This window comes from Vanacampus margaritifer, chromosome 1, assembly GCF_051991255.1.
Source record: "Vanacampus margaritifer isolate UIUO_Vmar chromosome 1, RoL_Vmar_1.0, whole genome shotgun sequence".
In the NCBI taxonomy this organism is placed as follows: Eukaryota; Metazoa; Chordata; class Actinopteri; order Syngnathiformes; family Syngnathidae; genus Vanacampus; species Vanacampus margaritifer.
Window position 1 is genome coordinate 47,881,723 of NC_135432.1, and position 21,480 is coordinate 47,903,202.

Genomic DNA, 21,480 nt, shown 5'->3' on the forward strand with positions numbered 1-21,480 from the left:
CGGATAAAAAGACAGTCAAGGATCAACATTGGCCCGGCTGTCAGTCGCTGGCATGAGATCAAAGATGATGCTATGCGTTGTCCTAATGGGAAATGTGATCTTCCTACAGAGAAAACACTAGTGCTTTTGTCCATATGGTGCCGCCATAATCAATGACAACTGAAAGTTCCTTAGTGTTGCTTCAATTGGTTACAATATTCATAATAATATACAATAATTAGAAAAATTCCCGCGGAAATTTTGAATGGGACTGCTGACTCTTGTAAATGAGCTGAACAGTTTAAAATTTAAACGACTGGAATCGGTCAAGAAATGTGGAATCGGTCAAGAAATGTGGATATACAATATGCTCATCCCACGTAAGGTTTTTGTTGGCCAACAAGCAAAGGACAAAAGTCGCTGGATGTGTTGGTTTTAAAGTGGTCACTTTCAAACGTGCTCATTTGCCACAATCAAATTCACGAAAATCACATTAGACCAGCTACGCCAGGGCTAGGTGTGGTCCAAGCGGGCGGAATTTTGGACTAAAATGTCACAACTTTGGGCGTATTGACAACAACACATCATCAGTACGCCAAATTGGCAAACATGCACAGTGAGCCTTGCGCTTGCACCAAATTTAAGGTACAAAGGGGTGCGAGTGAGCAGCGGTCCATGTTTGCGTAATGCTCCTGACCAAGATTGTTATCAGTCTTCATACAGAGCTTACTGTTTAGCTGATTGTTTGAAACATCTGTGGCTGTTGGAGACATGGAAAACAGTCTGGATAGGGGTAATCGAGGACCAGGGTTGAGAACCATCATCTGATTTGCAAAGCCAATCTGACAGTGTCGGTCTAAACTGAGAAATATAATCTTTGCAAAGCTAATTCTTTTGACATGACTCTTGTCATCTTGTGATATGTCTCAGGTGAGGGAAATTTGCATTTTCAAACCTACCCTTTCACAAGCTCTACAGCAATAAAATCACTCCCATCTCCTGAGTTGAATATTATGAAGCCATCAGGGGAGGTGGTCTTGAACTGGAAGAAGAGGTGCATGGACGCGTAAGCCTGTAGGGTGGCCAGGCTTAGATAGCTACTCTTGGATTTGAAGGTGACTGGGTCGGCAATAATGGAACGTATCCCAAAGCGGGCATTTAGCTCGCAAAAATCAATATCACCATTTTTGCACAGGTCGATGTAGAGCATGCCATTGAATCTGAAAAAAAGGAAAGGAATAGTGTCTTAGTAAAATATATTCTCCTGAAAAATAAGCTTATGTTGCACACAACTTCAGAGGTCAAACGTCATGGAGGCATATGCGAGATTTGAGTATATATTTTTTGACAACAACAATCAACCTTGGGGCCCAAAATGGTCCTTTTTCGCCCTTTCGTTTCACCCTTTCATTTTCTTTTTTTCCATAGTCAGATCATTGTTTAAAGGTAAACAGGCTGAATTTTGGTCAGATAGCTTTTAACAAGCAGTCATTGCGGTAAAATTACTTTGGCTCTTCTACTGCAAACCTATCAGAAATAGATTTTTTACACTCCCATTGCTAGGACCATTTTGGGCCTTACAGACTCCCATTATAACACACATTTTACAATATACTAGAATCCTGATATGTTAGAACTTATAATGCATTATATTGTTTCAAGGAAAATTGGTTTTAAGTGTAATGCCTCCTAAGCCACAAGGTGAAGCCACAGATAAAAACGGAACAAAACAAAATGGTATGTTTTGATAAAGATCTGTTGCTTTTATTAATTTTTATTTTATTTTTTTTAAAGTGCACCAATAAAAATACAATGAAAACTATCTCAGTAAATTGAGATTGATGTAGAAGAGTGGTGTGAATGTGGTCAGATTTAAATTTTGGGTGTGCGGGTGTCCTTGGGTGTGAAATTCATCAAAGAAAATCAACAAATCCTGCATATGCAGACACTATGGAGGACCAAAACTGCCCAAATTAAAAATAAATAAATGACTAAATTAATAAATAAATGAATAAAAGTGTGTGTGTGGGGGGGGGGGGGGGGATATAAAAACTATCATTCAAAAAGCCCAACCAAAGACACGCTTACCCTCATTTGAATAACATTTCGACCTGACAGTGTCTGCAGCATGAAATAAATAAACGTGTTTTCATTTATTGATTTCTATTTATTTTATTTGGCATTTATTTTCATATTTATTTTTATTTTTTGAATCTCGCTTTTTTTGTATTTTATCTTTTTACTTGTATCTAATTATTTAGGAATATATTTTGTTGTTTTTATTTCCATTTATTTTTATTTTTGTATTGAATTTTTGAATTATATTTTTTATATCTGTTTTTGTTTTTACTTTTATTAATTAATTTATTTATTTTTTAATTTTGGCAGTTTTGGTCCTCCATAGACACATGTTTTTCCACACAGCCAATATGAAAGAGCCTTTTCAGCTCTTCTCTTTTTTGCAGTGGACATCTATTTGACTGAGAAAGTATATTCTCATGCATGTTTCAAGTCTGAAAGATAAGTTTGCAGTCGAGTCTGGCTGCTCATCTTCAAGCTGGCTGCCATGAAGCAAGGTTTGACTTTACAAGAAGCAAGTAAAGCAGCCATGCAGATCTTGGGTGAGACTCTGAATAGTGCTGACTCTAAAGAGACAGGTGGGATTAGAGGAAGAGTTCACTTGATCTTGGTCTCAGGAGAAGACATGAAGGAAGAAGAGCAAGAGGTGGTCACCACATGGAGATCAAGATTGGGAAAATCCTGTGCTCTCCCAAGTCCCACACATGATGACGCCATGCACTCAGATGGACACCCAAGATGCAATCCAGGGAGTTATATACTGTATTTGTTGTAGAACATTCTAAATTACAACACCTGCAAAGGAGCTGTAAACTAGACTAGGTAAGCATAATTATGCATCAATTATTTACTATTTGGTGTAGTGTTGTCTTTTACTATACTAACATGTATGAATCTATGGTGGCTGCAGCCTATTACATTTTTGTACTTCTCATAATTATTGTTCAGTTGAAAATGACAACTTTTTTGTTTGAAATGGTCTGAAATTAATAGTTGAATAACAAGGCTTGTCACATTACATATAATGTCATAAGATGTTATATGACGAGATGAATATAAAATGACGTTTAGCTGGAAAGGCCGCACTTACTTAGATGAAGGCCCTAATATACAAATCAAACTTTATACTTTTTGGGGGAATGGATATATTTAAAAAAACAAAAAACAAAAACAAAACAGGGGGTAATTATATAACATAAAACAAATAATCAAACTTTATATCTATAGTTAGATCGGAGCTTATTGAAATGATCTGGAATGATGAACGTGTTTTTTATTTAGGTATTGTTTTATTAATTATTACAACATTCTTATAACAGAGACAATTTATTATTGATCTACCAAAATCCTTAATAATTATCTAAAATATTCCACTTTGAAACTATTTGAGTGGAAATATTACTCATTTATATTTATATATTTATGTTTATCCCTTTAAAATAACAGTGGCTGAAATGAAAAGAGCTTAAGCGTTCATCAAATATTAAGATGTGTTTTTTGCTTGTTGTCGTATTTTTGGTTTCAGATTTTTTTCTCACTTTTTTGTGACGTTACAACAGAAGACACTAAGACTAACAAAACAAAGATAATTGTGATAATCTTAGAACCAGAAACACACAGTAAGTCTGGTGACAATAATCAAATATAAACCGAAATGAAAACTGTGTTGTGTTGTCTTTAAGTCAAATAACCTACAGTAAAGCGTCTCTCAGCTAAATACAGGAATGAATTCTGAAAAGATGTCCGGTGAATAACATTTTTATCATAACTTTATTGACAAAACCCAAGTAAGCAGCACAGAAAATGAACAAATAGAAAGATGATTGATTATAAGTAAAGGATGGGTCATTAAAAGTTAAATCATATTGTCATATGCTGCATTCCAGGAAGGTGGGAAGTTGGACTTTTCGACTTCATACCAGGAAGTATGCACAGGAATGACCCTTTGAACTCGGAACTCCAAAATGGAAATTTACACAGTTATAAACATATTAATCTATTTATTATAACATTAATTTAGTTATTTGAAAAAGGGAACTTTACGTAACCCAACATGAATTTGACTGACTGTGTCAATCACCGCAATTTAGCGGAATCAGCCATCTTTGTTGTTTACATTTGCTTCGAATGCATTGAGGTCGGAAATAGGAGATTCCAAGTCGGACACAACCAATTTCCCACCTTCCTCGAATGTAGTATTAGTATGATTATAACGGAATACACAATTGATTTCGCTGATTGGCATAGTCGGCAGAGTAGGGCGGGTCATGCTAAAAAAATATATTACTAATTGCTAATAATTGACAGGTCACTCTACGTCTTGTTAAAAGATGTGTGATTATTGGAAATGCAAGAAAGACAGAACAAGTGAGTCGCACGTATCCAGAGAACATACTGAATGTATGTAAAGACATAATTCTCAGCTAACTTTTAAGGTGGTTTCCAAATAAATCATTGTTCTAAACCAGGGGTCACCAAATGCCGAACCTCAGTCCAGATCTGGACCCCGAGACCCTTTCATCCGGCCCTCCAAGAATATGTACTGGGGGGGAATATATTCAGTTTTACCGATAGATTATTTTTGAATAGGTGCGCGCAAGGGCCAGGGTTCGGTAAGCTCGCAATTTGTTTTGTTCTTCGGGGTACACCCATTCTCACGACAAACGTGATGAAGTAAAGCATTATCAAAAGTCAGAAAAGTAGACACTGAAAAGTGAATGGACTGAGGCGTATGCTTTAATTTTACGAGCCCTGTGTATCTGCCTACGAGTGCTCACTACGCGTGGAGTTGATTTTGGGTGAAACACAAAAATCATTTTACTGACTCCGGAATGGTTGAGGAATGTTTGGAGAGAAAGGAGAGCAACTTAAGAACGAGCAACGACAACAACGAGCAGCGCTGCTCTCCGAGGATGTGCACCCTCAGATGGACAGCGCCATCAAATTCCCCGGTGTATTGCGTTAGCTGCAGATGAATCATTAATCAACTGAACTGACAATCCGCTTTTAGTCTATGTCCGATTCTATCATGAGGAGACTAAAACATTTATTGAGGACATTTTGGGTATCACAGCTTTGAAAACACATACAGTATGAGAGGAGAGGACATATATTTGGCCATAAGAAAAATGCTGAAAGAGAAAGGAAATAATGTGAAAATTGTTCTATTCATAACTATTAATGTGGACCCTTCCTTGAAAGATTTAACAATTGAATATTTGCACAAAAAAGAAATTAATGAAAGAAATATTTGAACAATAAATTAATTCTTTGACTGCCAGACGTTTTCAGAAAAGGGATGCCGTGGGTGCCAACCGATTTAAGCATTTTGACTGATCTTTCAAGGTCCACAGAAAATTTTGTGTTTGGAGTATGGAAACACACATACTACCAAATGAAAGATTTTTTGATAGCAAAATACGTTTATTTACATTCAACAGTGTAACAATTTGACAAAACAATTTGGCAAACTATTTACAAATGTGTGCAACCGTGGAACTATTTACAATTGTGTGGATGTTTTTCTTTTTGTAACACTCCCCTGCGTGCAAGGGGACGCAGCAGGATTTGCACAACAGATTAGTTTCACTGCGATTGCAGACGCTACACTTTTTTGCTGGCTTTTTTTTTCGGGGAATAGCAAGTATATACTGCAGTGTGTGTTTGGCCATGTTGCCATCAAGTCTACTCTCAGGATCATGATACGGTGACGTTACGGTGGTGTTACGTCTGGCTTCCTCATGTCCTTCAGTTCCTATACCGGGTGGCAAGAGATGTTCTGATCCATCTTATCCGCTCCATTCCTGGTGGCATCGTAGTCCATAACCAGTGTCTTCTCCGTGATCAGACTGTACCCACTCCTCCGATGAATATGCATTGGCACTCTTCGTCGTCCGATTGAACGTTCGCCAGAGCTCCGCGTTTTCCGGCGTTAGCATCGCTAGCCGGTGAGGCTTTATGACATGATCATAGCCGCCGCGTCAACGCTTCCAACTTCGGCGTCAACCTCGGAGTCACCATCATCATCATCGTCGTCATCAAAGTGCTCTTTACCACTGGTTGATGCTTCTCTTCTTTGAAAAAAACGATCAAGCGTGAGCTGCTTGCCACCGGTCGCCATTTTCGCTTTCTCAGCCATTGTCCCCTCAACACTCTAGCTCCGCCTCACGTCTTCTACTACTGACTCCTACCCGATCTTGTCCAAAGAGAGGCATCACTGCCATCTAGGGGCCAAAAATAGTCATTATACTAACTAGATCTGCTTGATACTTTCAACACAGCTGGCCAAGGCTTTCCTCCACCCGTTTCCCCCAAAAAAACAAAAAACCTTGGTGAAAGTTTTTTAACGTCTTTGGCGCTCCTCCGTAGGATTATACTAAACGTTATTTAAAGTTTTTGGCAGTCAAAGAGTTAAAAAATAAGTTGAATTATTCAAGAAATTGAAATTTTAGCATGTTTACAATTGAATAACAGCTCAGTGGCCTAGTGGTAGAGTGTCTGCCCTAAGACTGGGAGGTTGTGGGTTCAATCCCCCGGCCGGGTCATACCAAAGACTATAAAAATGGGACCCATTGCCGCCCTGCTTGACACTCAGCATTAAGGGTTAGAATTGGGGTGTTAGATCACCAAATGATTCCCGAGCGTGGCCGCTGCTGCTGCTCATCGCTCCCTTAGGGCATGGGTCAAATGCGGAGAGTGAATTTCGCCTCACTTAGGTGAGTGTGACAATCAGTGGTATTTTAAAAAAGCAGAAAATGAAATGATTGCGGTGGGTGTATTTCATGTCCGGGCCCCGGTCAATTGGGCTGATCAGGTTAGTGGACCTCTTGCCAATTTAGTTGGGGACCCCTGTTCTAAACTATTGGTAGTATGACTGCACGGAGGAAAGATTTCATCACCAATAGTTAAACTAACAGCTAACGTTATGAAACGTTATCCTAATGTTAGCTTTAAAATTACTTGGATAATGTGGGGAATCTACGGAATTGTTTGTTTATAATCATGTCTAATAATAAGTTTGCGAAAAATTTTATGCAAGACCGTAATGTTCGATGAAACTGTAATAAATGCCCAATGATTATCTCAGTGTCTATAAAGCTTTTTTATTTTTTTTTATTTTTTGGGTCCAAATTACACATTAGCCAAGTAGTTAGTTAGTTAGCTAGTTAGTTAGTTTTTTAGTTAGTTAGTTAGTTAAAACACAAGAATGGGGACAAATAGTTTCATGAATCGGCCTAAAACAATATTGAGGTCAAACCAGACAGTTGATTTTTTATTTTTTTTTTTTGGTAGGGACAGAAAATAATGAAACGTAAAGGAGATATTGCTGACTTTTTTGTAGAGGCACAAAAGACCCCAGCAACCCAACTAGCAACCCTGACAGCTTCCAACCTGGAGCTAGCCAGGAGAGTTTGTGTGAGCAGAGACAAAGACCCAGTCTACCTCCACCCATACACCCATAGGGTATGTAAATTTTCAAGCGCAATTGTATGTTTATTTATTTATTCAATTTCAGCATGGCTGCTTTCCCAGCAGTGCGCCATTAACACCTTATATAGAGGAGATGAGGTGCTGCTGACCTCCCTCGACTCAGGACATTGAGTTGGTGGGGAGAATACTTTGAAGTTTTCCTCAATCCTACTGACACACCTTCCTTTGAGGAAGCAGAGTCTGGGGACTCTGAGGTAGGTTCTACTATCGCAGGGGTTGAAGTCAGCAAGGTGGTTAGAAAGCTCCTCAGTGGCAAGGCCACGGGGGTGGATGAGATCCTCCCAGAGATCCTAGAGTAGTGGTTCTTAACCTTATTGGAGTTACTAAATCCCACCAGTTTCATATGTGCATTCACCGAACCCTTGTTTATTAAAAAATAAAATGTGACTCCCCCCTCCCCAAAATTCAAGATATATACTGTACCTCTGAATCTGTATTATACATATTCATCCAAACACTTTTTTTTGCTTGACATAGTTAGTATGAAAGATTAAAATATGCAGAAAGAAATCACACGACGTACCATTACGTGTATGAGCGCACCAAATTCCCTGGAGCACAGATAGACCAAGCAATATAGCGTAATCATCTGCAGCCAATGATGGCCAAGCAGGGCGTGTCATCACGTATCATATAAGTCGGGTGTTGGTCTTAACCTCCACCGAACCCTTGAGACTGAATCACCGAGCCGCTGGGGTTCAATCGAACCCCGATTATGAACCACTGTTCTAGAGGCTCTGGATGTTGTGGGGCTGTCTTGGTTGACACAGGTCTAGGGTCCATCAGGAAATTGAAGCTCAGAATCAGGAGGAACAGTGTGATTTTCGCCCTGGTTGTAGAACCGTGGGCCAGCTCTTGGGAGTGTCCTCGAGGGTGCATGGGAGTTCACACAACCAATCTACATGGGTTTATCTGACACTTTTAAAAGTGTTACTTTTACACTTAACCAGTGTTACTCCAACACTGTATGGTGTTAAAAATCTACACTGGTAAACATTGAATGGTGTTGGAAGTACTCTACACTAGTGTCATTGTTAAAAATGTAGTTCTGCCAAATTACACTTAACTTTGGAGTTGAAATACTTATGAGTATATTGCACAAAGTGTCATTGTTAAAAATGTATGGTACTTAATTTATATAGCGCTTTCAAAATGCTTTACATTTTTACTACTGATGACGGAGCATCAGGAGCAACTGGGGGTTCAGTATCTTGCTCAGTGATACTTCGACATAGTCATAGGCTCACACTGGCCTGGGATCGAACCTACACTTTCAGAGTTGCGAGACGACCACTCTACCACAATCAACTTGTAAACACGTTTTGAATACTTTGTCCTTCCCACGTCCTGGTGGCTTAAAACAATGGTAGTTATTACAAAAAAATGGCCAGCAGGTGGCATCAGAGTATAAGAGATCAGCCAGGTCCATGGTGCAACAAGCTCTTTTTGTCAGTGTTTTCACCAGGAATGTGAATATTGATGAAACCTAGCTATATTCGAATGCTAATTGATACAAAAACAGAAAAAGATACAAATATACTTTTTTTCTTGTTGAAAGAAGAGACTCCAATCTTTCTTTTGGTAGGTTACATGTTTTTTTATAGCAATGGAACACAATATTCTGTGAGCCTTGCAAAATTTGTAAAAAAAAAAAATCCAGTAAAACAGTTGGGAGTGAAGTGGGTTGCTTCAGGGAAAATGGCTGGGAGTGAATGAGTTAAGCTAGAGCTGAAAGTCTACTTCAGTCGCATGTGGCTTGTTCTGCTTTACAACTACTTTGAAAGTCCAAAAAGGCGCCACTCTTTTACAAACTGTATCTCCAAACGGTTTTGATACCTGAGGCTCTGCAGATGACCGATAAAGCTGGATGGGATGCTTGAAACAAATCTGCGCTCTGTCATGACGCCTGTTTCAATGTTGTGGAACTCCAGACGTGTGTGGTCACCCACCATTTGGCCTGAAGATGGGGAGGGTGCAGGGGATGGGTTGAAAAGAAAGACAAAAGCAAAAAGAAAAAAGAACACTGTCTGACACTAACACAAAAGGGCTGATTTAAGGAGAAAATTAAATTAACAGTATTAGAGGGATGCAAGCTGCTACTCCTAATCACATTTGTCAAAGTAGAATTGCATTGCAACTACTAGTGGCAACATTTGGCCTATCAAAGTAAGAATAACATAAGCCCAGGTTTATGCAGGTAAGTACCTTCTGCTACATCATCGTCAACCATTAGATTGTAGGTTTTGCCCCGACGCACCACACGTACTGTATGCCATTCATTATCATTGAGCTTTTGCCCAGCATACAGCATCTCCGGTCCTTTGCCTGAGAACAATCACAAAGTTAAAGACATCATGATCCTCAAACCAATCCTTTGGTTTCCCACCATTCGGGTTAAAGCGGCAGAAGATGCTCATCAAACAAATTTTGAAGTCTTGTTGTTTGGGAACCAAAGGTTTGGTTCAAACAGTGACACACTGTACAAAAAAAACATTTTTTTTAGGACATATCTCAACCTTTAGTTGTCTAATGATGTTTTTCATTTATTGTTTAAAAAAAGTAAGGGTAGCGACTTTTCTATCATGACTGGCCTGGCCTTATTTTTCTGTCTTTATCGCATACAGTCAGAGGTGGCAAATCCAGGTCCAGGAAGTAAAAACCCTGCCATAGTTTGGCTTTAGCCACGGATGCTAGCTAGCTAGCTGGCTCCCTAGCAGGTAAACGAGCACCATGGGAGCTAGCTTGCTAGCTAGCACCTGGGGCTAAAGCCAAACTGTGGCAAGGTTTTTACTTTCTGGACCTGGATTTGCCACCTCTGCATACAGTATAAAAGAATGTGTCTACATTATCACAATTGCTCAGCTGAGTTAGCTTCCAAAAGTGCTCTTGTTTAATTTGTATATGAGACCACGTTTTCTATTGATTTTGCACTTCCTAGATGTTCTTATAAATCTGGAGGAAAAAAAAAAGTTCCTTGATGGCAGCCTAAGAAAAAACATTTTTTATACAAAAATTCATGTGGTCATTTTAAATGATAAAAACTTTTAAATATTACAATTTAAAAAAAATCTTTCACAACTCATCTTCCACTTTTTGCCTTAAAAGGGACATATTATGGAAACAATTTAAGAGGAGTCTCAAGAGTGAAATTACACAACCACGTCAAATGTTTTGAGAACTTTGTTGAAATGTCACATCTTCTGGTGTGAGGGTCAGGTGTACTTGTTTTCTGATGTTTCCACCACATGAGGTATAATTAATCTTTCATTAACTCATTCAACCCCAAAAACGTATATACACATTTTTTAATACTTTGTCCTTCACTCCCCAAAACGTTATTTATTTATTTTTTTTATGCTAGAGCATACAGAAGGCTTTGATACAGCTTCTGGCATGATGAGGTCGCTTAAGGCAATGGTGGTTATTACAAAAAACGGCCAGCAAGTGGCAGCAGAGTATAAGAGATCAGCCAGGGCCATGTTGCAACAAGCTTTTTTTTGCCAGTGTTTTCAACAGGTTTGTGAATAAAGATGAAACTTTGCTATATTTTTATGCTAATTGCTGCAAAACAGAAACAGATACTAATATACTTTTTTTTGGTAGGTTCCATGTTTTTATAGCAATAGAACACAGTATTCTGTGGACCTTGAAAAATCAGTCAAAATCTTGTAAAACAGCCGGGAGCAAAGGGGGTTGCTTCAATGAAAATGTTTGGGAGTGAATGACTTAATCTAATTGACAAGGTAGGCCCTTAGTTGTCATGCCATACTAAACATTGTTTAAGCGAGAGAGCGCAGTAGCTCATTTATAATGGGACAAGGCCACAACCTCACAATAGGCTAATTTGAGTGAAGCAAAAATAATAGGATAGTATTATAGTAGTATTAAGTGTGCTGTAATTCTTGATTACAGACATGATATTAAGACACTTGGGAACTTGTATTGGGGGTGGGGGGTTATGCAGCATATACCTATTTTAAGACAAAGTGGAAGGTGGCACAAAAGACCAAGAAAAAGCAGTTTGCGCATATTGCATCAACACATCATTAACATAGAAAGCAAAATGAAACTTGAGTGGTAACTTACTGGAGTTACAGTTTATCCTGATACAGTCTAGATGGGGAAGAATAAATGACAGATGAAATTGCATCCTTCAAGGTTATAGCTGCAGACATCCAAAAACAAAAGTTCCACCCTTCCGGGGACGTACACATGTAGAAAGACGGCCATTTTATTACTTCCCTATTTATATCGAAAGTATTTTTCTTTTCCTTAGACAAAACCACAATTTAAAGAAAACAATTCCATATCTGTGTTTTTTTGAATTGTAAGAACTGATAACCATTATAAATATTTATGAATGTTACTTAATGAGGGACAATATTAACAGTAAAATGGCCCCTTTTAGTACCAGCTGCATTTGATTTCCAACCCACAAAAATTTGACTTGGATTGGACTGATATCATTTTAACAATAAATGCCATTTTTGAAGTTAATAGAATGATCTGAATTTGAATATGAGAATTTTGTCAATCTCATTCAAACTTCTTTCAGCTGTGAGAACATGAAGGGTTGGTCACCATGTGGCTGATAATTTCATGTGCCGTCAACCGCAACAGAAAAGTGGGAGCAAACAGCCACGATCCAGTCAGCACCAGCACCATGCAGAGACACAGGACCCCAGCCATCACATCTACTCTGCTATAATATGACTAAATAATGGATACATAAATAATAAATACTGTAGATAAATATACAGTCTGTATTTTAGTGTGTGTGTGCGTGTGTTTGTATGAGCGTTTACTGGGTATCAAAACATAACTAGTTGTAAATATATTAACTCATTTGCTCCCAAAAACGTATAAAAAGATTCTATTTTAAATATTGCCCTGATCCCAAAAATGTATTTATATTTTTTTATGGGGGGAGGGGTTTATGCTACAGCATACAGAAGGCTTTGATATGAAGAGGTCACTTAAAGCAATGGTAGTTATTACTAAAACGGCCAGCAGGTGGCAGTAGAGTATAAGAGATCAGCCAGGGCCATGTTGCAAGCCCTTTTGTTTCTTTTTGTTTTCAACAGATTTGTGAATAATGATGAAACTTGGCTATATTTTAATGCTAATTGCTGCAAAACGGAAACAGATATAAAAAAAAATTCCTGATGAAAGAAGAGACTCTAATCTTTCTTTTGGTAGGTTCCATGTTTTTATAGCAATAGAACACAATATTCTGTGGGCTTTGCAAAATCTGTCAAAATCCAGTAAAACAGCCGGGAGTGAATGAGTTAACAGTGTCTTGGCAAAGAACTCAATATGTGTTATAATTACATAATGTTACACCATATAATTTGTAATAGCCATAGTGTAGAAGGTACAATTTGAGTTGTTTGAGGGAAGGACGAGGCTTGGGGTCACAGCCAGCTGTAGGTTTTGCTGGGCTCTGTTCTCGGGCTGTTCGCCTGACGGGCCGCAGGCTTAAGGCCTTTGAAGGGGTGAATACCATCTTTTGACAAAGCAGAATGGAAAATGGCGCTGACAGCTACATATAAAAGCAAAACATTCACACATCAGAGTCAGCGGATGATAAAAATCACTCCAGAAAGGTGAGAAAGAAGATTTTAATACACAACAGAATAATGTGAAAGCAAATGAAAGTTTTTGGTAACCTGGGGATCAGTGGACAAACATTGTGGAAGTCAAATCTCAGAAAGTCTCAGCACCATTTTTTTCTGGGAATTTAGAAATTTGACTTGAAAGCAGGTTTGTTCTCACAATCATAACATAAGTGTGTACTTTTAGTGCTGTGACTTCCTTAAAAAGATTAAAAAAATAAAAAGAAGTTAAGATTATGAGTATTACTGTGGCTATTTTTTCCTTTCCAAACATTGAAATGGAATGAAATGATGTGATGGAATAGCCTAACACATGTACAGTAGAACCTCAAAATCTTGAGAACACGCACGTTACAATTTGACCAACTTCTGAGGGAAAAAAAAACAAGCCTGATGATGTCATTAGGGGTGGGAATCTTTGACTGTCTCACAATTCGATTCGATTCAGAATCGATTTTTGATTCAAAGTGATTTGATTGACAATGATTTCTGCTTCAATTTGTAGATGTGCAAAGAATCGTCATGCTTTACACCAGTCTGGTTTGCAAGGCAGAAGATTAATGAAAACTTACTTTTCTTTTTCTTTTTTTTTATTTACATCTAACATTATAATTGTAAGGGAAGGTTAAAGTACCACTGATTATCACACCCATCTAAGTGGGGTGAAATTCGTTCTCCGCATTTGACCCATCCCTTGACGGAGCGTAGAGCAGGAGCAGGGGCTTGCGCACGGGGATAACTTGGCGGACCCTCTACCACTAGGTCGATAATCTTTTTAAAGTGCCTTTTTTCCACAAAAACAGTGTGTGGACCACAACTGCTACTCGAATGTAGTTAGCTATCAATTTTATAGCTTTTATAGTGTATATATTTATTCTTCCCTCCCTGAGCAGATTACAGTTCAGCAGACAGCGAACAGTCCCTCAAAAAGAGTCCAATGCTGGTATCTGTTTCACCCTGTTCCGATCTCAATGACCATACAGAGTGGACAATTAAAGCAGTGACTTGCTTACTTGTATTATTTGCATAATTCAACAACACAATACAGTACAGTATGTTATTCCTGGCCACTACCTCACTTCCAGTAGTGTGTTCCCTCACTCTAATCTGTCCTCCAAGCAACATAAACTCAAACTAAGAATACAATTGTTACAGTATCAAGCCGTTTATTACACCACAGTCGATGTTAACTGTAAATCTAAACACACAAACGAAGAGAATTGCACACAGTGCACATTTAAATACAAAACACACTTTGCTTAGCTTGTTACCCGAACGTAGCTAGCACAAGGCTAACGCAAAATGGAAAGCGCTATTCTCTGCCCTTTTATCACAGAAAAGAACGTCTATTCCGACAAAAAACGCTTCAGGAATGTATACAGAGAAGCATCTTAACATTACTCAGAGACATATGCTCTTCCTACGCTGCAAAAAAACAACTTTTATTGGCATAACTTGATTGAACCACACTATCCCTAAGTGGCCAAATCGAGTACAACATGAACAGTGCTCGCAATAAATGCACACACAAACAAGGGAAAGACAGTATAACATAATTTAAATAAAATCGATTTTTGGACATTTTATATCGATTCTGAATTGTAGTAAATGAGAATTGCGATTTTTATCAATTTTTGGGCACACCCCTATATGTCATGTGAGACATCAACATACACGCCACACTTTTAAGTGGACCTCAGTTTAGTGAGGGGAATGTAAGAAAAAAAAGGACCAGAAATTGCCTGAAAGTAAGCTGATTAACATTAGTAGTCGTACGAGTTCAGCATTAGACGATGTGTCAATACTGTACTTGTTATTTGCTATTTCATTGTTATGCTCGTATGACAGTTATTCATTTTCAATAATTTGATGTGTGAGCTGTATATGCATCCTTTGTTTGAAATATGAAGAACTTGTGGGTTGAGCAGTGCCTTGGAATGGCTTGCAGTCGACCCTTGAGGTTCCACTGTATCTGCAACTTTTTATCATTTTCTGTGCACACACTGCATTGACACTCATGCAAACTAGATAATGCTGCTCTGATTGATGTCCTGAAGCTAATATGAACCTATAAGCGATTCAAGTATGGGATCTGATGAGTAGATGAACACAAAATGAGACAGTGAGAGGAAATATTAGCACTTAATGGCAAACCACCTCATGAAGAGAGTGGAGGTGCGGATACGGATGAAGAGGGGTGCCTACGATACCTAGATTGACCGTGAGTTTGACGCGGCCTCCATCCAACTCCAGCCTGAGCGTGTCGGCTGAGTCTCGGGAGGTGGTGGCCATAAGGAGGCCATACGCCCTCTGCGAGCGAAAACGCAGCGAGACGTCCTCTGCCTCTGTGTGCATGACAGTTGGCATCACCACTTTCATATACATGCTCCCATCGTAGGAGAGGATGGAAGCCTCTGAAAGAGAAGTTGACAGATGTGTGCAAAATGTTACTCCAAACAACCACATTAATGAATGACAAATACACCCCCCCACACACACACACACACTCACGCACACACTTTTTGTCAGTTTAATGTAAACTCTGCTTGCGTGAGTTTTTGCTTCTTTCACTCACATTCAAAACATGCATGTTAGATTAATAGAAACTTTCAATAGTGCATAAGTGTAAATGGCTGTTTGTCTATATGTGCCCTGCGATTGACAGGCGACTATTCCAGGGTGTTCCCTCACCTCTCACCCCAACTAAACCCTAATAAAAAGCCTTTTTTATCCCCCAAAAATTCCCGCCAAATTTGAAGAGCACCGGTTACGCGTTAATTCTTTTGACATTTAATGTTATGAGGGTGTCTTCAACTTCTTTTGATCCACTGCACACGCTCATCCTCCTCTTTTTCTAATCAGTTAATTACTTGCATAATTTAAAATGGGGAAAAAAAGACCCCGTTATTTTGACATGAACAAATATTCTAAATGTGATATGCAAACATTCATTAAATGCTTTACTTTAATGCATGAAATTTTGTTTATTGCTCAAACACAACCTGTGCTACCTTAAACGTAGCCATCCGCTGTCACGCTAAAGGCTAATCTATGGTCAATATTAATAGTGTGATTAATCTGCGTTAATTAATGCAATAATTTTTTGTGATTAATTAATTAATTAACGCTTTAACTTTATTTTTTGTGATTAATTAATTAATTAATGCTTTAACTTTGACAGCACTTATATATTATATATATATATCCCTAAATAAATACATAAAAATATAAATAAATGTCGAAATAAATATGAAAATAAATGTCGAAATAAATACAATATTTATAACATATATTTATTTTGGTATTTTTTACGACATTTATTTTTATATTTAATGAATCTCGTTTATATATATATATATAGAGAGAGAGAGAAAGAGAGAGAGAGAGAGAGAGAGAGAGAGAGTGAGAGAGAGAGAGAGAGAGAGAGAGAGAGAGAGAGAGAGAGAGAGATTTTATTTACATTTTGATTTGTTTTTTGTATTTAATTTTTGAAGTATATTTTTTTATCCATTTTTATTTATTTATTTATGTAGTCATTTATTTATGTTTAATTCGGGCAGTTTTGGTCCTCCATATCAGACAACATAGGTATTACCTTAATGACAAATTTAGAGTCACAGTGCACTCTAGTGGCCAAAATGGATTACTGCTGGTAGTTTTAAAATGAAGTCCTTGGATTGGATTTTGGCCACAAAGTGGGGGAAGGTCACAATGAGATGATAGAACCCCATGGCATGAGCTGTACCAAGAGGCAGATGGCTGTCTGGTGGAAATCAAGTAATTTGGCTGTTGGCAACCCTCTTGGTATCAGAGACTTTCCTCAGCACCATATTAATACTAATACTAACACTTTTAACTATAAAATTGTTTCGTTTTTTTTAATCCTTATTTTTATAGTGATAAATTAGTTAAACAAATGCTAAATGTCATTATGACGTGGGAACATGAAAGTAAATAAAGGAGAAGAATAACATTGCAAGCAATTCAATTGTCATATTTTTTTGTATACTACAGATTACTGTTATTTCTGATGCATTTCCATAGAACACATAATTTAACATACGCACAAAACTTAAACTGCATTTATAAAGCTAACAAAGCTCACTTTTGATAGACACTTCCAATTAGCTATGCATTAATTTAATACTATGCTATTATTGTGCTTGAAGTTTGCAAAGGTTCCAGGTTGATGATTTTACAATGTCTTTATTAAAATGCATGCCAAACTGCAATGACAGAAAAAAACAATCATATTGCAATATTTCACTTAATTATGTTTTGCAAAGCAATTATGGGGTGTGTGTACAAGTTATATCTGATTGACCCACATATTTTTCTCTTTTTAAGGAGTACAAATTAGATTCTCGGGTAACTTAATTACAGGCCACAAGATAAGGAAAGAGAAAACAGTCAGATTTAAAATGTGATATGACAGTACAGCTATTATTTGGTATGCAAAAAAAAAAAAACTAGAACAATTTGTGTTTCTCGGGGAAGTTAATTAATTTTCAACTCTGTTCTTTTTTTTTAATCAATGCCATGGACACCTTAAAAGAAAATTGGTGCAGTACAGTGCAATGTTCTGTGTGCCTGAAAAATAAAGAATGACAAGACAGGAGAGTCTGAACTGTTATAGAATCAGCTGAATTACTTAAGCAGTAATACATTCTGTATAACATTTACCACTGATTCAGTCAGGTCTACACAATTATACTGAGCTATTTTGTCTCAGAGGAATTTATACAAGGTACACATGTACAGTAAGAGAACCAACGCGATGAGATGCCTTCAACTTAATTTCTCAGATAGTTAAAATGTCATAACTAATATCATGAAATTTTACTTTTACACAAATATTTATTTCAGTATTGTTTTCTGTAATTATTGCTCCCATTGTTTAGTGACATATTTGTCATGTTTCGGTTCTGTGGGAGTTGGGTTTGTTATGGGTGTTTTTGTCTGTGGTTGGTGTTTTTTGTCTTGTGTTCCTGGTTTCTTCCCTTGTCTCGTTATGTCTAACACCGTCCACCTGTGTGTATCTTCCTTTGCCCAGGTGTGTCTCATTAGTGTTAGTGTATTTAGTCAGGCCGTGTGGGTGCATTGTCTATGTTATGTGTTGAAGTTCGTGTGCCAAGTCATCGCCACCGCCAAGTCGTCCCCGTCACAGCCAAATCGGCTGTGACAAGACGTCTTCGTCACAGCCAAGTCGTCTTCGTCAAAGCCAAGACGTCCTCGTCACAGCCAAGTCATAGCCAGTCCACGTCACGTCAAGTTAAGTTAAGTCAAGTCAAGTCAAGGCAAATCAGGTCCTGTCACGTCACGATTGTTCCTGTTATGATTGGTGTCCTGTCTTGCTTGTTTTGTTTGCACCTGTACTCGTCATCCTGTTCCCTTGTATCATCCAATCATCTCCCCCAGCCACTGTGTCTTTTCCAGGTGTGTCTCGTTGTCTCGTCAGTTGAATTGTATTTAGTTCCCTGTTTTCGTTTAGTCTTGGTTGGATCATTGTCGCTGTCACCACTCTTGTGTTTTGTTGTTACTTTGATTTTTGGTCTTTTCCAAACTTTGTTGGTTTTGTTTATTTAGGGTTTTACCCAGTACCCCTGTTAGTGTTTTTGTTAAATAAATTGCGTTCAGTATTACATGTTCTCCTGCCTCCCTGCATTTGAGTCCTCCAACCCTTCGTGACAGTTCCAGTCATGCCGACCAGTATAGTCACGTCATGGCGACCAGTCCAGTCGTGGTTGTCTGCTCACCTTTCTTTTTATGGATAATAAAAATACCATGCATTGCACTTGATTCCTGTTTCCCTGCATTTGGGTCCACCATCACTCATCCACTCAAGCTCCATCATGACAATATTTACAGTTACAACAGACACTATTGCCAAATCTGTCCCAATTAATGCCTTGAAGTAACTTAGCTTCTTCCTTTGTAGCAACCATCTGGTTGTTCTGTGTTAAGTAGGTAGACTATACAGTATCCTACAACGCAGTATTTATTAAACTATCATCTGTAGTATGTGAAGATAAGGAGTAACATATTTTTTTGCATTGGATAATTGAGTCAGTAAGTGGTGCTTTAAAGGTTTAACAATAATGAAATTATCATGGTAAGCAGGCTTTCACTTGTATAGCGCTTGTCTACTTTTACAAAGCACTTTAACACTGTTTACTCATTCACCTATTGATGAGACAGCATTATCAATATCTTGCTTAAAGGACACTTTGACAACGTCACACGCGTTGAGGATCAAACCCACAACCTTTGAGTTGGTAGACCACCTCTCTATCACTTAGCCATGCCGCCCCAATCACAATGCTATTTAACTAAGGGCCATGGTACAGATTGTACAAACCTTTTGGGATCAACATTCGTAGACTCGTAGAAGTGTAGAAACTGGCGCTTATTTTTGTACCTGTGCAAGACTCGTTTGGTCATTTGGCAGACATCTATCGAGTGTTTCCCTCATCCTGCACCCGGCATACCTGACAATTTGGTGGCTGAAAGTTGACTAAACTTTAAAAAAAAAACATTTTTTTTGTTAAGTCTTTTTCTATTGCATCCAACCATAACTGAGGTAAAACAAACAAAAACAAAAAACCCGAAATGCTAACATCGTAACTCATGAATGCGACCAGATGCACGGCATAATTCTCCAGGAAGGCAGTCTCCAAGTGCCCACTTCACAGATCTGGCCGATTGTTTTCCCCTTAAAGTTTTATCATCGAATAAAACTGAAGTTTCCGACGCTGTGAAAGTATCCCTAATGCACCATTTTGCTTGCGTAGCATTAGCAACCAGCAAGTGTGTAGCGTATGTTATTCTGTTGTCCCTAAGCATCCTTTAAGCTGTTTAATGACGCCCCAGTTGGAGTTCAACTGTAAAACTAAATACACGAGGATAAGAATTACATCCACTGTATATTTAAATACAAAACATGCTTTGTTTTTAAAACATCGCTAGCCTAGCGCTAATGCTAAAAGCTAATTGAGGATTCCATTCAAATGCTAGCAGGAAGTTAGCATCGACTTTGGGAGTGTTTTTCCTTCAAATAATGATTATTCACACACAAAGGCTATGGGGACAAACAGCCACAGGTAATATAACACTATACAAAAGCAAAGATTCTTCCCAATCTGTGAAAAACTAGTTATTTTAATAGAAGTAAGACGATGACCACAGACGACTGTGGATATTTTTCCACAAGCCCCCACAAAAAGCACGCCAAAGGGCCTTATACTCACTTTCCCTCATAGTTTTGTGTTCCTAATGCATTTTAAAAGATAAAAGCACTCATCGCACATCCTTACCTCTCTCACAAGTGCGGGACCAATAACCAGTGCCGGTGCAGTCACAGATGAATCGATTCCAGCCTTCTTTGCAGGCACCTCGGTTCTTACAGGGGTAACTCTCACACTGCTTGCCAGGTTGCTTGTTACAGGAGGGCTTAATCCCAGCACCATTTTGTGCTTCAGCAATCTGACGGATGTCTTTGCTTCGACCATCAATGAAAAGATCACGGATGCAGCCTACGTATCCGTAGTTAAGCATTGCTGTCCACAGCTCAGTAGGCAAAATGAGGTTGGTGCGATCAGTGGGAAGCCCCCCCAAGTACATGTCACCTTCCAGGTCTAGGATTTCACTCTCACCACTTGCTGTGAATGGGGTCCTTCTGCTGTTTACAGAGATGGTACCTGTGATGGGTATAGAATACACAGAAATATTAGAGTCACAATGATAAGGCATTTTGTTTCAGAATCAATGCATTAGGCACCCAACAACAAAAACAACTCTCTAGCAATAATGCACTTTTTACGTGCCTCAAGCTTTCGCATCAGAATGCAAAAGTGTTTATATTGTCGATTACATTTGTGGTATTTTATTTATATATATATAGTATGTGTCAGGCAATATATTTTTGTAAATTTTAAATTAATTGCATGACTTCAATAGAATCGCAAATTTTATATCTGTTTTAAATGTACAATAAAATGTACAAGAAGTTTTCATACTCTTGTTAATATAAAAGTGTAAAAAAAATATTTTATAGAAATATGGCTGCATCTTTTAATCATTGATACAGTAATTTCCCAATAAATCATAAAATTTAGTTGAAATTAAAAAGATACACTGTACTGTAAAAAACGAGTGTGATATTGATTTGCGTTGTCATTTTTGTGCCACTAGATGGCATAATTTCATTTGTAAGATGTGTTGACAACTCAGTGCATTTTTCTTTTCATATTAAGAGCTATCTAATCTTTAACAAGAACTTGTGTAATTCTGGACATTTTTTAAAATGTAAAATACAACT

At 38.0% G+C, this 21,480-nt stretch overlaps 1 protein-coding gene across 9 annotated transcripts in view; it reads right to left on the reverse strand.

Annotated features, from left to right (window-relative positions):
* nrxn3a (neurexin 3a) overlaps positions 1-21,480 on the reverse strand; it is a 170,112-nt gene that overhangs the window by 40,445 nt on the left and 108,187 nt on the right. For all 9 annotated transcript variants that reach the window (XR_013294023.1, XR_013294014.1, XR_013294017.1 and 6 more), the window contains exons 10-15: positions 20,477-20,860; positions 15,374-15,577; positions 11,635-11,661; positions 9,754-9,873; positions 9,385-9,505; positions 939-1,199 (exon numbers count right to left, since the gene is read on the reverse strand). Coding sequence is in view for 5 of the 9 variants with exons in the window: in XM_077564961.1 (XP_077421087.1) it covers positions 939-1,199; positions 9,385-9,505; positions 9,754-9,873; positions 11,635-11,661; positions 15,374-15,577; positions 20,477-20,860 (1,117 nt within the window). In the remaining 4 variants the exon portion in view is untranslated. The remainder of the gene's footprint in view (positions 1-938; positions 1,200-9,384; positions 9,506-9,753; positions 9,874-11,634; positions 11,662-15,373; positions 15,578-20,476; positions 20,861-21,480) is intronic.